The 15,992-nt window shown below is 36.3% G+C and overlaps 1 protein-coding gene across 21 annotated transcripts in view; it reads left to right on the forward strand.

Moving 5' to 3' along the window:
* LOC128694132 (uncharacterized) overlaps positions 1 to 15,992 on the forward strand; it is a 54,829-nt gene that overhangs the window by 36,766 nt on the left and 2,071 nt on the right. For 19 of the 21 annotated variants that reach the window (XM_070093707.1, XM_070093726.1, XM_070093709.1 and 16 more), the window contains 3 exons: positions 4,548 to 4,678; positions 7,759 to 7,848; positions 14,030 to 14,182. In XM_070093707.1, coding sequence (XP_069949808.1) covers positions 4,548 to 4,678; positions 7,759 to 7,848; positions 14,030 to 14,182 — 374 coding nt within the window. The remainder of the gene's footprint in view (positions 1 to 4,547; positions 4,679 to 7,758; positions 7,849 to 14,029; positions 14,183 to 15,992) is intronic. The other 2 variants (XM_070093721.1, XM_070093727.1) reach the window with 1 other exon arrangement.

The following is a 15,992-nucleotide window of genomic DNA, read 5'->3' on the forward strand; positions in this document are numbered from 1 at the left end:
GAGGCGATTTTGATTGGTTTTACTATAAAAAGAACCTGAAAATGGAGCTCAAAGTAGGGGAAATGTTTGATTTTTGCCAATGTTCAAAAGTAAACAAATGATGTCATTGTCCAATAAATGTCCAACTAGCCATTCTGATATGCAGTCATGAATGGGTTGACATTATTTATACAATTATTACAATATTGCAGTAGTCTGCATAACAGTAAATCTTCTATTTTTTGTTTGAATAAAAATTCAAAATAGAAAGCAAGAGTAATATCAGAGGGGCCTGGAGGCATGACTGATGAACAAAGAAAATGTTATTTTAGAGCCAGGAATGTCTGCATTGTTCATTCTGGACTCTGTTTTGAAATTGTCATATTTTTTAATTTTCGTGAAATTGGCCAAATTGCAAATTTCTGACCATGTTATTGGGTAGTTGAAATCGGTAAATGGGCAGTTTCTTGTACTCAATCGATAGAAAAAATGGAGTTCAAAAGAAATAGCTATGAGTTCGGTCAACTGGAACAATGGAATTAGCCGAAAATAGGGCTCAAAGTGGGTGAAATCGCCAATTTGTAAATATCGCCGAGGTTGCTAACTTCGCGAGAGCATAATTCCGTCAGTTTTCCATCAGATTTCGTTCTTTTGGTGTCATTACCATTGGGGTCAAGTAGAAACTTGAACTGATAAAGAAGGTTGAGTCTGGCATCTCATTTACACGGGTATATGAAGAATGTGGTATTAAGAAACACAGTGGCTGACACTGCAGAAACAAGAACAAACTCACAGACTAAACTTTTAAGTTTAGTGTTTGTGCTAGTCATAAAAGCTCAAGAGTTGGTCCTAGAAAGCATATGAAAATGACCTATGATAAAAGGCTTGAAGAAGCAGTGTATGAATTGTATGTTGAACAATGTTGTGTTTGTGTTAATGTTTGTGATGTTGATCTTTACTCTGTTGCTTATTAGCAAAGTATATGGACATAGAATTTGATGATTGCCTTGGAAATTCCCCAGGCTTTAACACTGCTCATAACCTCTGGGCTATGGTAGAGAGAGAGATCTACTATGAAAAGGACATCAGTCCACTCCCACAGCTGAAGGTTGCCATGAATGAGACATGGTGAATTTTCCCCTTGAAAGTTGCAAAGCAAAAGGGTGACCCATTTTGTGGTCATGGTTTGAGAGGGGGAACTGCTCTGCTTTAATGATGAACACTGTATGTGCTTTGATGTAAACACTTGATCTACACATCATCCACTCTTCCTAAATCTTCCTTGTTCTTTTGCAGTCCTATTTTTCTGTCTTACTCTTAATTCTTTCAATAATAATTCTACTATACACTTTACCTGGTTTGCATAACAGGCTTTTTTTTTTTTTGCTATAATTCTTACACTTGTATAGTATGTAATGTTGTAGTTTGTAAACGTAGCAGTAATTTTAAAATCATGTATAATCAGTTTCTCCATGGGGAAGTGGAACAGAATTCTTCCTCCATAAGCCATGCGTGTTGTAAGAGGTGACTAAAATGCTGGGAGCAAGGGGCTAGTAACCCCTTCTCCCGTATAAATTACTAAATTTAAAAGAGAAACTTTCATTTTTCTTTTTGGGCCACCCTGCCTTGGTGGGATATGGCCGGTGTGTTGAAAGAAAGAAAGTATAATCAGTTATAAATTAGTAATAGTTAAAATTAGATCTAACCATTTCAAAATAAGTGAAACCTTGTCTTCTTCAGCAATTGTAAAAAAGTTAACATGGATGAAGCATTATCTCTTATTACTAGCTTACCAGTTATCTATTATTACTAGCATACCAGTTATCTCTTATTACTAGCTTACCAGTTATCTCTTATTACTAGCTTACCAGTTATCTCTTATTACTAGCTTACCAGTTATCTCTTATTACTAGCTTACCAGTTATCTATTATTACTAGCATACCAGTTATCTCTTATTACTAGCTTACCAGTTATCTCTTATTACTAGCTTACCAGTTATCTCTTATTACTAGCATACCAGTTATCTCTTATTACTAGCTTACCAGTTATCTCTTATTACTAGCTTACCAGTTATCTCTTATTACTAGCTCACCAGTTATCTCTTATTACTAGCTTACCAGTTATCTCTTATTACTAGCTTACCAGTTATCTCTTATTACTAGCTTACCAGTTATCTCTTATTACTAGCTTACCAGTTATCTCTTATTACTAGCTTACCAGTTATCTATTATTACTAGCATACCAGTTATCTCTTATTACTAGCTTACCAGTTATCTCTTATTACTAGCTTACCAGTTATCTCTTATTACTAGCATACCAGTTATCTCTTATTACTAGCTTACCAGTTATCTCTTATTACTAGCTTACCAGTTATCTATTATTACTAGCATACCAGTTATCTCTTATTACTAGCTTACCAGTTATCTCTTATTACTAGCTTACCAGTTATCTATTATTACTAGCATACCAGTTATCTCTTATTACTAGCTTACCAGTTATCTATTATTACTAGCATACCAGTTATCTCTTATTACTAGCTTACCAGTTATCTCTTATTACTAGCTTACCAGTTATCTCTTATTACTAGCATACCAGTTATCTCTTATTACTAGCATACCAGTTATCTCTTATTACTAGCTTACCAGTTATCTCTTATTACTAGCTTACCAGTTATCTCTTATTACTAGCATACCAGTTATCTCTTATTACTAGCATACCAGTTATCTATTATTACTAGCTTACCAGTTATCTCTTATTACTAGCATACCAGTTATCTCTTATTACTAGCTTACCAGTTATCTCTTATTACTAGCTTACCAGTTATCTCTTATTACTAGCTTACCAGTTATCTCTTATTACTAGCTTACCAGTTATCTCTTATTACTAGCATACCAGTTATCTCTTATTACTAGCTTACCAGTTATCTCTTATTACTAGCATACCAGTTATCTCTTATTACTAGCATACCAGTTATCTCTTATTACTAGCTTACCAGTTATCTCTTATTACTAGCTTACCAGTTATCTCTTATTACTAGCTTACCAGTTATCTATTATTACTAGCATACCAGTTATCTCTTATTACTAGCTTACCAGTTATCTCTTATTACTAGCTTACCAGTTATCTCTTATTACTAGCATACCAGTTATCTCTTATTACTAGCATACCAGTTATCTCTTATTACTAGCTTACCAGTTATCTCTTATTACTAGCTTACCAGTTATCTCTTATTACTAGCTTACCAGTTATCTCTTATTACTAGCTTACCAGTTATCTCTTATTACTAGCTTACCAGTTATCTCTTATTACTAGCATACCAGTTATCTCTTATTACTAGCTTACCAGTTATCTCTTATTACTAGCTTACCAGTTATCTCTTATTACTAGCTTACCAGTTATCTCTTATTACTAGCTTACCAGTTATCTCTTATTACTAGCTTACCAGTTATCTCTTATTACTAGCTTACCAGTTATCTCTTATTACTAGCTTACCAGTTATCTCTTATTACTAGCTTACCAGTTATCTCTTATTACTAGCTTACCAGTTATCTCTTATTACTAGCTTACCAGTTATCTCTTATTACTAGCTTACCAGTTATCTCTTATTACTAGCTTACCAGTTATCTCTTATTACTACTACCAGTTATCTCTTATTACTAGCTTACCAGTTATCTCTTATTACTAGCTTACCAGCTTACCAGTTATCTCTTATTACTAGCTTACCATACCAGTTATCTCTTATTACTAGCTTACCAGTTATCTCTTATTACTAGCTTACCAGTTATCTCTTATTACTAGCTTACCAGTTATCTCTTATTACTAGCTTACCAGTTATCTCTTATTACTAGCTTACCAGTTATCTCTTATTACTAGCTTACCAGTTATCTCTTATTACTAGCTTACCAGTTATCTCTTATTACTAGCTTACCAGTTATCTCTTATTACTAGCTTACCAGTTATCTCTTATTACTAGCATACCAGTTATCTCTTATTACTAGCATACCAGTTATCTCTTATTACTAGCTTACCAGTTATCTCTTATTACTAGCTTACCAGTTATCTCTTATTACTAGCATACCAGTTATCTCTTATTACTAGCATACCAGTTATCTCTTATTACTAGCTTACCAGTTATCTCTTATTACTAGCTTACCAGTTATCTCTTATTACTAGCATACCAGTTATCTCTTATTACTAGCATACCAGTTATCTCTTATTACTAGCTTACCAGTTATCTCTTATTACTAGCTTACCAGTTATGTCTTATTACTAGCATACCAGTTATCTCTTATTACTAGCTTACCAGTTATCTCTTATTACTAGCATACCAGTTATCTCTTATTACTAGCATACCAGTTATCTCTTATTACTAGCTTACCAGTTATCTCTTATTACTAGCATACCAGTTATCTCTTATTATTAGCTTACCAGTTATCACTGTCTTGTTAAATTACCAGTTATCACCGTCTTGTTAGCTTACCAGTTATCACCTTGTTAGCTTACCAGTCATCACCTTCTTGTTAGCTTACACGTTGTCACAGTCTTAGAAGAAATTTTTTCCTTGCAGAGTTTGGCGTCTGCAGTAGAAGAAATGCAGATTAATAGTCAGCTTAAATTCATGGAGAACTTCAACCCAAAAACTAGCGAGAGAGTGAGGCGCAAGAAGAAGAAAGTGCAGTACTTCACCAGTACTGCAAGGTATGAAGGTGCTTGAAGCACCAGTATGACAGTAGTTCTTGAACAGTATCTCAAGTTGTTCCCTCTACCTGCATGATGGTAATAGCTTTGAGTATAAAAATATTATTTTATTGAAACTACACCTTGGTCAGGGCAGAGCTTTACTGGGTCATCATTAAAGCTCTACTCTGAGTGAAACATTAGCATAATTAAAGCTTATTCTGTTGCACTTCAAGCTACATAGTATGATAGAAAAATTGTGATTTGTCAAAAGAATTATTCTGCACTGTCAGAGACAGAAGTGTCATTTGTCCTCACAGTCCAGCAACTCTGTCCCATTAATCAGAGAGCAGTCACCTTCATTTAGAAGCTTTCTTCAACACTCTGACCTGCTTACTTTGTTTGCTGTCCTCTCTGATGATCCCACCTTTAATGCACATTCACTCTTATTATATTGTAACTATTACTGATTTACTGCATAAACTGTGACTTTTCCCAACTTACCTTTTTGTTGATGTCCTTCCATCAGCACCTCCATCTATTCTCTTCTACCATCTCTTTCACTTCTTCCAGGTAATACTGAATAACTCTTGTTGGTTTATCACTTTTGAGGATTGCATTAATATAGGTGGGGTACTAACTGTATTATGAGTGAGTTTATTTATTATCATCCGAGTGTAATATTTTTTAGTTTATTAGAAATTATAGTTGAGGAATTAGACACATGCACAACAACTGGGTATCATTATTTGAAGACATTTTGCCAGTCAATGGCTTTATCAGTTCAATGCAGGGATATACAGAGACAATAGAAGATATGAAGTAATAAATCTCTGAGCCTTGTAGAGCTATTCACAGAAGACAGTGGAAGATGAGGTACCAAAATTAATCAGTCTCTCAGCCTAGAAGCCGGTGTTCAGTACCTTAGTCTTAATAAAACTAAATCAGTCCACCCACAGGTGGGTGGACTGATTCTAGCAGATATTCTCTGCACCAAGTTTCTTTGGTGTGTCAGGCAGGTGTCATTACAGCAGTGATATACAGTGATGACAAAATGAGGAATTAGACATGTCCAGTATATCCTGTATCACTGTTGAGTTCATAAAGCCACTGGTTAGTGAAACATCTTCAAATAAAGATACTCAGGTGTTACATATGTGACTAATTTTTTTTATCTGAGGAAGAAAAGAGGGCCCAGGATCCTACCCTGGGAACACCTTATTTAATGGGTAGGGTAGTTGAGGATGTGTCACTTATGACACTGTGCTGTTATCTGTTAGTTAAGCAAGATATGAAGAAGCTGTATGTGTGCTCTCTGTGTCTGCAGTGACTGAGTTTCTGATGAAGAATATTGTGGTCAAGCATCAAAATTCATTTACAGATCACTAAAATCTCCGGTAAGATATGTATTCATTTTTGTTTTCAAGTGCAACATTACCTGTGTCAGGCATTTTCTGATTGAATTTTTTAGGCAAGGGTTTTGAATTCAACTTGAGTAGGGGCAGGGATGAGGGTCAAACACTCACATACAGATACAAATATAAATACTACTGTAATCTAGAAACAAAATTCAAATGCAAATATTTATTTTTGGAAACCCTCACTTATAAAATACCAATACAAAAACTACAAGTCCAAATAAAATACAAATGCAAAACTATAAGTACAGACCAAAATTCAAGTCTTCAGATATGAATATAAAGGTATTTTGCTGTAAATTTTATGTTATATGATGAAAATTATTTACATAATAATATTAGTCACCACTAGTGCAGTTTGCAATACAATACAGTAATAAAAACAGTAAAGCAGTTCACTTATGGCAGCTCAGATATCTACTTCTAGTACCAGCTGCATAGTTTCCTTACTATGGTTGTAGAATAATTTGCATATTTTTAATATATTGTACAGTACTGGGAGTGTGATACAAACCCACATTGAGCACTGCTAAAGAACACTGGTCACCTGTTTGTTTCAGCACCTGGAAAATTTAGCAAGTTTTGATATTAATATAGTAATTTCAGTTCACAGAGAACATACAACAGTATTTCAAGTATTCTGAGCTTAAAAATATTTAGTGATAGACATCCAGTATATACTGTAATTATATTTTTTTAAGATTGAGTAGCATCAGGCCTCTATAGAAATAAACTAAGATCATTCTCTCCAAGTGTCTTATTGAACAGAATATGTTTACATTATATTTTCTGTTAAATTGCCTTACTGTTAAACATATGCATTCAGTTCAGTTAGATTGCCCCTTATCTTACTGGTTACACTTTACAAACATTAACTCTTCAAATTAAGAGTCAGGCAGGTTACACCTGCCTTGACTCTTAATTTGAACTCTAAAGTGACGTGTTGTTGGAGTGTGAGCAAGGTAACATTTAAGAAGGGATTCAGAGAAACTGGCAGGCCGGACTTGAGTCCTGGAGATCAGAAGTACAGTGCCTGCACTCTGAAGGAGGGGTGTTAATGTTGCAGTTTTATAACTAGTGTAAGTGCACCTCTGGCAAGACAATGATGGAGTGAATGATGATGAAAGTTTTTCTTTTTTGGGCCACCCTGCCTTGGTGGGAAACAGCCAATTTGTTAATAATAATAAAGTGTTTTCCACAGGAGCAGAGGAAGCTGGTGTGGATAAATACGTACTGTATAAATATATTGCCAAGTTACAATAGGATTAAGTAAGAGATTACCCAATTTTGGATAAGTAATTATGGTATGGCATCTAAACTGTATTTCAAGTACATACAAGTTAAATACAAACTTATGTTTAATTTCTTTCTAAATACAGATACCAATTTTTCTGTATTTGCGAATTTCAATACAACTACAACTATGTGTTTGGCCCCATCAACTACTTGTGAATCACTTCCTCAAATACAGTAGACCCTCCTTAATGACCGTTTGCATAAAGTAATTTCGAATTACAGCCCAAAAAAAACTTTAGACTCATCCCCCACTTAACGACCACCACCTGCTCGTACAACGACCAGTTACCAGGCTACCGACCATGTACCCTCCCCTCTTAATGACCGCTTCTGTTCATACAACAATCGGATATAATATTTATAAATATATTGTTTATCACCTCACAGGTCTCAACAGATGGGACTAAATCAGCAGTTTCCTGCTTCAGCAGTCAACACACACAGTGCTTTAATATCCTCTGCATCATCAGTTAAAATGTGAGGAAAATGGGGATAATTTACAGTATATATACAATATATAAATATATATATGTGAATTGTTTATCACCCCAGGAAAGATAGGTTCTGGTCATGTCTGGGAAGGAGGAGTGATGTCGGATTACATACTGTACCCCCCACCACTCCTCCCTTCCTTCACCACCGATGGGGCCCATTTTTTAAGAGAGGCATAATGATGCTGTAGGAGTTGCATGACACAAGAAAATATAAAAAATTATTAAATGCCAAGAGGAGTATCACCTAGTTTTTTATTGTTGTTGAGTTGAAGGGTTGTGATGGGTGAAGAACTGTCACATCCCCAGAAGCTATCGCAACCCTTAATTAAACAATAACAAAAATGCAATATGATACTTGTCAATATTGTAGACAATTTAAATTTTTTTTGTGTTATGCACTCATGAAACTGGGGTACAACAGCACTATGCCTCTACTAAGCAATGGAGCCATCGCTGGTAAGTACATAATGACAGTTGACAGTCGAATAACACGGGAGTTACGTTCTTGAAAATGGTGTGCAATTTAAAAAATCGTGTAAAATGATCTGAAAGCCCTATGGAACAATAAAGCTACATTCATTGGACCCCCCCAAAAAAAGTCAAATTTTTTAGTCTTGAAATTGTAAAAATAAATGATAATAATGTTATTGTATGTGGATGCAGTGATGTTTTATTTTGAACCCTTTTACTGTCCATATGTAGTTCTACGTTTTTACTGCTAGCCCACCAAACATAGATAGACATTTTATTTTTCCTGCCTTCAAATTTGGTGCAATAGGCCTGAGAGGCCTAGGCAGTACAGAATGGGTCTTAAAACTCATTGTATACAGTATTAAAAAAATTTGGGACCACTTAGTACCTTGTGGGAGTACCAGTTCAATTGAGTGCGAGCTAGAGCAAACAGCGTGGCAAATTCCAGGGATTCACTAATGCCATGTCATACTAACACTCTCCTTTTAGGAGAGTGACATTGATCCTGAGATTAGTGACTGTGAGATGGATGTGGCCTCAAGTGGTTGAGGAAATATTAAAAAAAACTAGATAATAATGCATATGCAACATTTGTTAAACATCCTTTCCTGGCAGAATATCCTGTCATCCATGCCCTAAGTAAAGAGAAATGTTTCTACAACATGTGTAATACGTGTTTGGCTGGCCGGTTGGCTGTCTCTCTCTCATTCTGAGAGAGAGCTGCTCATGAACCTGATAGTCAGCTAGACGTTCGACCAGGTCTTACACTAGTTACGCAATCATCACATCTGCACAAATGGAAACATACAACTGTGGCCAAAATGTGTATTACTCGCCACAGTCATGCATATACCGTGTGGCTTTTATGAATTATCCTAGGTAATTTACACTGTATAATAACTGTACTTATGTGTACCTGTGCCTAAATAAACTTAGTCCTTGATTCTGTTCAAGGGATGCCTGTCCTTCAAGAAATATATACCAAGCAAATGTAACTGCTTGAATGACAGGTATCCCTTCAACAGAATCAAGGACTACATAAGTTTATTTAGGCACAGGTACACATGAATACAGTTATCATACATAGGATAACCCAAAAAAGCCAGACAATTTGCTATACTGTGTTTATAAATATGAGGCATTAGCATGACTGTGGCCAGTAATATGCATATTCACTTGCTCAGACATGACATTTCTGCAACATGCTTAATACTTGTTGGTTCATGAGCAGCTCTCTCTGAGACAAAGAGAGACAAGCAGAGACAGAGAGAGAGAGAGAGACATGTTTATGTGTGGAACAGTGAGAAAAAAATAAAAAAAACGTAGTCCAAGGTTCACTGGGAGCAGTGCACAATCAGCATTATTGAGTGACTGCACCATCAGCAGTGTGTAATGACACTTGTCTAACACTGTGCTTCGAGGAATTTCGTATACTGCGGTAGTTCTAAAGACATTGCCAGGACCTATAAATAATTTGTATACATTACTAGACAATAGTATGTGACTGAGGCAGGTGAACATGTTCACCTGTCATTGTGTTTGTGACTCTGATTACTATTTCTGTACCTAATATTAGTGTCAGAACAAAGATTGGCTATAAAATCACAAGAACTACTATAAATTGTAATTATCAGAACAAAAATTATATACAATTAAAAACGAGAAAAAGCATATCGGCAACATTTCTGAAGAGGCAAGACTCCATGTTGTCATCACATGAGCATCCAGTGCCAACTTTGCTACCTTATATCTCGAAAAGTACTGCCCTTAATTTTTTTTTTTTTTTTTTTGGTCTTATTATACACAGAAGATTGCTCCCTTTGTTTAAAAAAAATAAAAATATTCTGAGTACTATCAGTGAAAATGTAGATCCATCTTTGGACAGTTAATGAGTTAATAAAATACTTTTAGCTACAAAAATCATATATATATTTCTTACCTTAAATTCTGGTTTCTGGTGTATGTTGATGATTTTGATAGGAGTGGAGAGGGATGTTGTGGCCCTACTGGGCTGAGGTAGAAGGTTGTGGATCATTAGCTGAGGTGGATGGCTGAGGTTCTTGCACAGATATTGATGGTTGTACTGGAGTATTGAGGGATTCTGTAATACATCACTGGCTTGTTTTACCCTGCAATACTTTATACAGTTGATGGTAAGGCATCATCAATTTTAGCAGCTACATGGAACTGCTCACATATCTGTTGTATTGTTAAATGTTTCTTCAGGTTCTTCTTTCTCATCTTCTTCTGTTATCTACCTGCCTTGTATCTGACACTGAGCTCTGCCAACATTTCTTCTGAGTTTTGTTCTTCCTCTTCATCTTCTAAGAACTCATTCACATCATCTTCCTGCCTTGTATGGGCCAGTAGGCCTTCTGCAGTGTTCCTCCATTCTTATGTTCTTACATCTTCAAATCCCTCGCCTAGCAATCTCCTTGCCAGCTGAACATTTTCTTGCACCTGGCACTCAGCTGAGGAAAAGCCTGTGAAAGTATTCACTATACTAGGCCATAACTTTTCCCAGCTTGCGTTTGATATTGATTGGGGCACTTCATTCCATGCACTTTTGACATAGCTGATAGCACCTGCAATGTTAAATTTATACCAAAAGTCTAGCACTGCCAGGCCTGAGTCATCGATTGCTCCAACAAGTTTCTACATCACTTTTTGCATGTAATCACAAAATTTCTTAATAGCTCCTCAGTCCAGTGGTTGTATTAAATATATTGTTTTTGGTGGCAAAAATGCAACTTACATGTAGATGCATGTGCTCCAAGAGTTCTGAATGAGTGTAGGAATTATCAGGAATAAAGAGAACCTTGAATACAAGGTTCTTGGCTTGCAGGTACAGCATGACTTCCAGAATAAAGTGATGTTTAAACCAGCCAACTAATGACTTCTCTGTCATCCACACTGGCTTGACCTCCAAATAACTGGTAAGGTGGCTTCATCTGTACCTTTCAAGCACAGGGAGTCTTAGACTGGTAAATAATCCTAGGCTTACTCTTAAAATCACTTGATGTGTTACTGCAAAGAAGCAAACTGAAGAGTTCCTTTTCTGCCTTGAACTCTGAAGCCCTTTTCTCTTGCTGATGGATGTAAGTTCTCAGTGGAATCTTCTTCCAATAAGTCTTCTCTCATCAGCATAAAACACTTGCTGTGGCTCATAGCCACTCTCAGAAATAATTTCTTGCAATTCAGCAGGAAAATTATTGTTCAGGCCTTCCTTCCTCATTACACACTTTTATAATACTCTAAGGTTTTTTCCTTATTAAGCTGAAATTAAGTGATGCACCTTTCTTGGTTCTCATTTCCATCTTATCTAGCTGCATTGGCCTGTTTCCATTCTTTTCAGGTCATAACCTAGGTTACTCATTGCACAAGCTTATATCCATGCCTCATTCTTCCTAATTGTGTGAATTGATGCCTCATTCAAGCCATAGGCTCTTGCTGTCTCCATCACACTTGTACCACTTTTAAGCTTTTCTAATATCTCTGTTTTCTTGAAAGCACCAATATTTTCACACTTATGCTTCTTTGCACCACAGAGATCACTCATTCCTCTTGGGTTCCCTGGTTACTATCCAGAGATGAGATGGAATGATGATAAGATAAAAAAATAATTTAACTCTGGTATTGGTCAAGTACAAATAGAGCACCGAGACGAGAGAGAGAGGTTATGTACATAAGTAGGCATCCCCTGTAAGACAGTGGAATCACCCACAAACTTACTGTGGGATGGAGGGAAATGAGTCCATAGTGTGCCATATCATCCCCAACATTTGCTTTGTGTTATGTGATAAATATGACTTGTTCAGAGAAAATATTCTGCAATTTTTATAATGATGTTAACTCAGAAAAAATGTTTAATAGGTCACATGTTAATTGATCTACTGTATTAAATTTCACCATTGAAAAATTAATAAGAATTCGATAACAAAATATTATCGTTTTGGGGCCCCACCTCAAGTTACATGGGCTTCTGTGGGAAAATACAAGTTGTTTAATACATTTTTCACTTGAAGAACCATTCCTCCAGTCCCTATCTAGGTCATTAAGCAGGGGTCCACTGTATTTTTTATTTTACTGGTAGATTACACGTTGATTTTTGTCTGTAATTCGTATCTGCCTTTGAGAGCTTCTCAGAGTTGGATCTGAGAGCAGAGGTGAAAGGATTGTTTTACTATTCTTTGTTATTTTATTACTGTCATTGACAATTTACAGGAGCAGCTGGATCAAAAGTTAAAGGTTTCCAAAGGAAACTAGACAACCCCCTTCTCCAAGTGTTAGATCAACCAGGTTGTGATGATTATGAAAGGCAGCTGGCTGCTAGCTGCAACAACCTAGTTGATCAAGTAATCAACAAGGAAGACTGGCCTCAGGCCAGGTTGCGAGGGTAGAATAAGCTTTGAAACCAGTCACAGGTACGTAATGTAGATAAAGAGCACTGAGCTCGCTGAAATGAAAAGGAATAGGAGAAAGGTAACTCACCTTGCTAAATAAAATAAAAATACGTACTTGAAATTTTATCCATGTCAGGGAGGTATCATGAAGGTTATAGAAGAAAAACAGTAAAAATGAAATGAAACACATTTCATACTGGTAAGTGCATTTGAGTCTTAATATGTAGTTTACAAATAAAAAATTCTTTTTTTTTTAAATGAACCAGCAATATCCCACTAAGGTAGGGTGGCCTAAAAGAAAAATGAAAATTTTACTTTTTTTAAATTTAGTAATTTATACAGAAGGGGTTACTAGGCCCTTGCTCCCGGCATTTTAGTCGCCTCGTACGACACACGGCTTACAGAAGAATTCTTTTCCACTTCTCCATGGCGAAATAAAAATAATTATATTTTTTGAATAATTATTAACAGATGTACTGTGTATTTATTATGGGAGGGAGGGTAAAACTTGAATCTTCATAATTCTTGTAATTTATTACCACAACACTTCCATCTCAGTTATCTCATCATTTTCAGTGTACACTGCAAGTGTGAAAATACAAATATTTAATCAGTAAATAGCTTCTTGGTCTTAAGAAATATTTTTTTTCATTGATTACTACTGTTCAGCCACCCACATAGCCTATTATATCAACAATTTCTAGAGCTATAATTTTTTTTTTAAGCATTGACCATTTCTTACCAAAGCAAGATGACCCAGTGAAAGGAATACAAGTACATGTATGGTATACAATACCTATAAGATAAAGAATTCAACACATGTGAAACATCTGGGTATCTTTATTTGTAGAAGTTTCGCCATCCAGTGGCTTTATCAATACAGTACAGCGACACAATGTGAAGACTGTGGAACTATATACAAAAATGACATAATCAGTCCCTCAGCCTTGGAGTTGGTGAAGAACACCTTTGTCTTGAAAAATCCAAAGCACAGGCATGAAGATTGGCGCTTATATCCTGGCAACAGATGAGGGACATGCAGCAGATGAAGGCATTGTTGCTGCAAGTGGAAGTAGGTCATACCCAAGGAATGGGCCAGGAGTTAGCATGATAACCATGTGGTGCACATGTGTCTAATTCTTCATCAATGGAACACACTCACCATCATTCATTTGTGCAAACTATTCAAATAAGGTTCTCACTAGCAACATCTCTGTCCCTCCCATACTTCCCATTTCCATAACTCATGTTTGGCTAACAGGTTTTAACAGTATTACTTATATCTTGCAGGACCAAAGCCCAGAATCAGCAATACTGTCATGGATCCGATGGTTCAATTGTTTATTCCGGCAAAGACTTGTGTGACTGTTTGCAGAGTCTCTGTCCCGGGTGCCACTACCCTTGCCCCAAATGTGGCTCTGCAAAATGTGGTAATGAGTGCAGGTATGAATTTAAAATTTATATAGTTATATTTATGTAGCAAGCAATTTTCTGTGTAAGAGCTATCTCATTTTACTGTGTCTAAATTAAACTTGCTTATAAGAGCATAAGAAAGAAGGAGCATTGCTGCAAGCTTACTAACCCTTGCTAGGAAGGTCCAAGCCACACCAATTCATAAAAAGGAGCATTGCTGCAGGCTTGCTGACCCTTGCTAGGCCAGTCCAACTCACACCTGCTCATAAGAAGGAAGGAGCACTGCTGCAGGCCTACTGGCCCAAGCTAGGCCAGTCCAATTTACACTCACTCATAAGAAGAAAGGAGCACTGATAGGGCCCATGGGGCTAGGAGGGAGTGAATCTGGTAAGCAGCAAGTTGAGAGACAGGACCAAGAGGTAAGACTTTACAACTGCAACCACATACAGTGGAACTGTGGCACTCAAACTGTCCAGAAGGCTGTTAAGTGCTGATCTGTTCAAGTACAGAACAAATTTTTCCCAACCAATTTTCTTTTTGGTTGGCTGTTATCACTAACCCTCTTAGGCCCCATGGTGATGTATTTATACAAATAATATAAAAAACACCAAAAAATACAAAGAAACACAAAATAGTTTACAGCGAAGTTCTGGCAGGTCATGTTTGCTTGGTCAAGTGCCAAGCAAATGGTCGACTACCAAGTGATTTGTTTACTGAACACAGCATTCGAATACCGAATTGTTTTAGTATGGAGCTGTTCAAGTACCGAGGTTCCACTGTATTGTTGAGTACACACCACAGTGCCACACACAAAACCATCACAACGCACCACACCGAACAAATTGCTTGTATATTGCCGATATTTGAGGTAGTGCTTGTAAATTCTTTAACATATGGTAATTGTTCTGTCCAGGTGTACCCTGCCTGTCTTTTTGTGGGTATGTAAAATGCAAGTATAAAAGAAGGCTTTATTTATTACACAGTGTAGTGCCCTAAATTGAGCTTAATCAAGTCTGTACAGACCTGCTAAAGCTTTATTTAGGATAAAATGCTATCTAATATAAAGGATTTCTGCTACATGTTTTTCATTTCTTGTTTGCAGGGATACTTGCTATTTCCTACTATCTCCTTGTACTGTGTTTACACATACAATTTCCCAGGTCAACCAAACTTGTTTGTTTTATAGAAAATATTTCCAGAGCCATAAAATAAAAGTTGCCATATTGACAAGTCATTTAGCAACAAACAAGAATTGCAGGAGCAGTTCAGAAATTTGAAGCAGGATAAAAGAAAAAAGGGAAATAAGTGTGTCAGTGTAAAATAGTTCAACAGGGCAAACTTTAAAAGAAATACTCTAATTTAAATAGAAACAGTTAATGGAATCCTAACCATAATTAGAGAAAAGTGTCTTGTTTTAGAATTTGTGGCATATCTGAAAAATTTGTAGACAATTCAAGATAGGGTCAACTACATAAAGATAGGGTTCCTGGAAGATAGAGACGGATAGGTTATGAGTTTATGAAGTGTGAGGATTAATCACTAGCCGAGGAACTTTTATTATTATTTTTGATTTTTTATTTTTTTTTATTATCACACCGGCTGATTCCCACCAAGGCAGGGTGGCCCGAAAAAGAAAAACTTTCACCATCATTCACTCCATCACTGTCTTGCCAGAAGGGTGCTTTACACTACAGTTTTTAAACTGCAACATTAACACCCCTCCTTCAGAGTGCAGGCACTGTACTTCCCATCTCCAGGACTCAAGTCCGGCCTGCCGGTTTCCCTGAATCCCTTCATAAATGTTACTTTGCTCACACTCCAACAGCACGTCAAGTATTAA

This window comes from Cherax quadricarinatus, chromosome 43 (genome assembly GCF_038502225.1).
Source record: "Cherax quadricarinatus isolate ZL_2023a chromosome 43, ASM3850222v1, whole genome shotgun sequence".
NCBI classification, from domain to species: Eukaryota; Metazoa; Arthropoda; class Malacostraca; order Decapoda; family Parastacidae; genus Cherax; species Cherax quadricarinatus.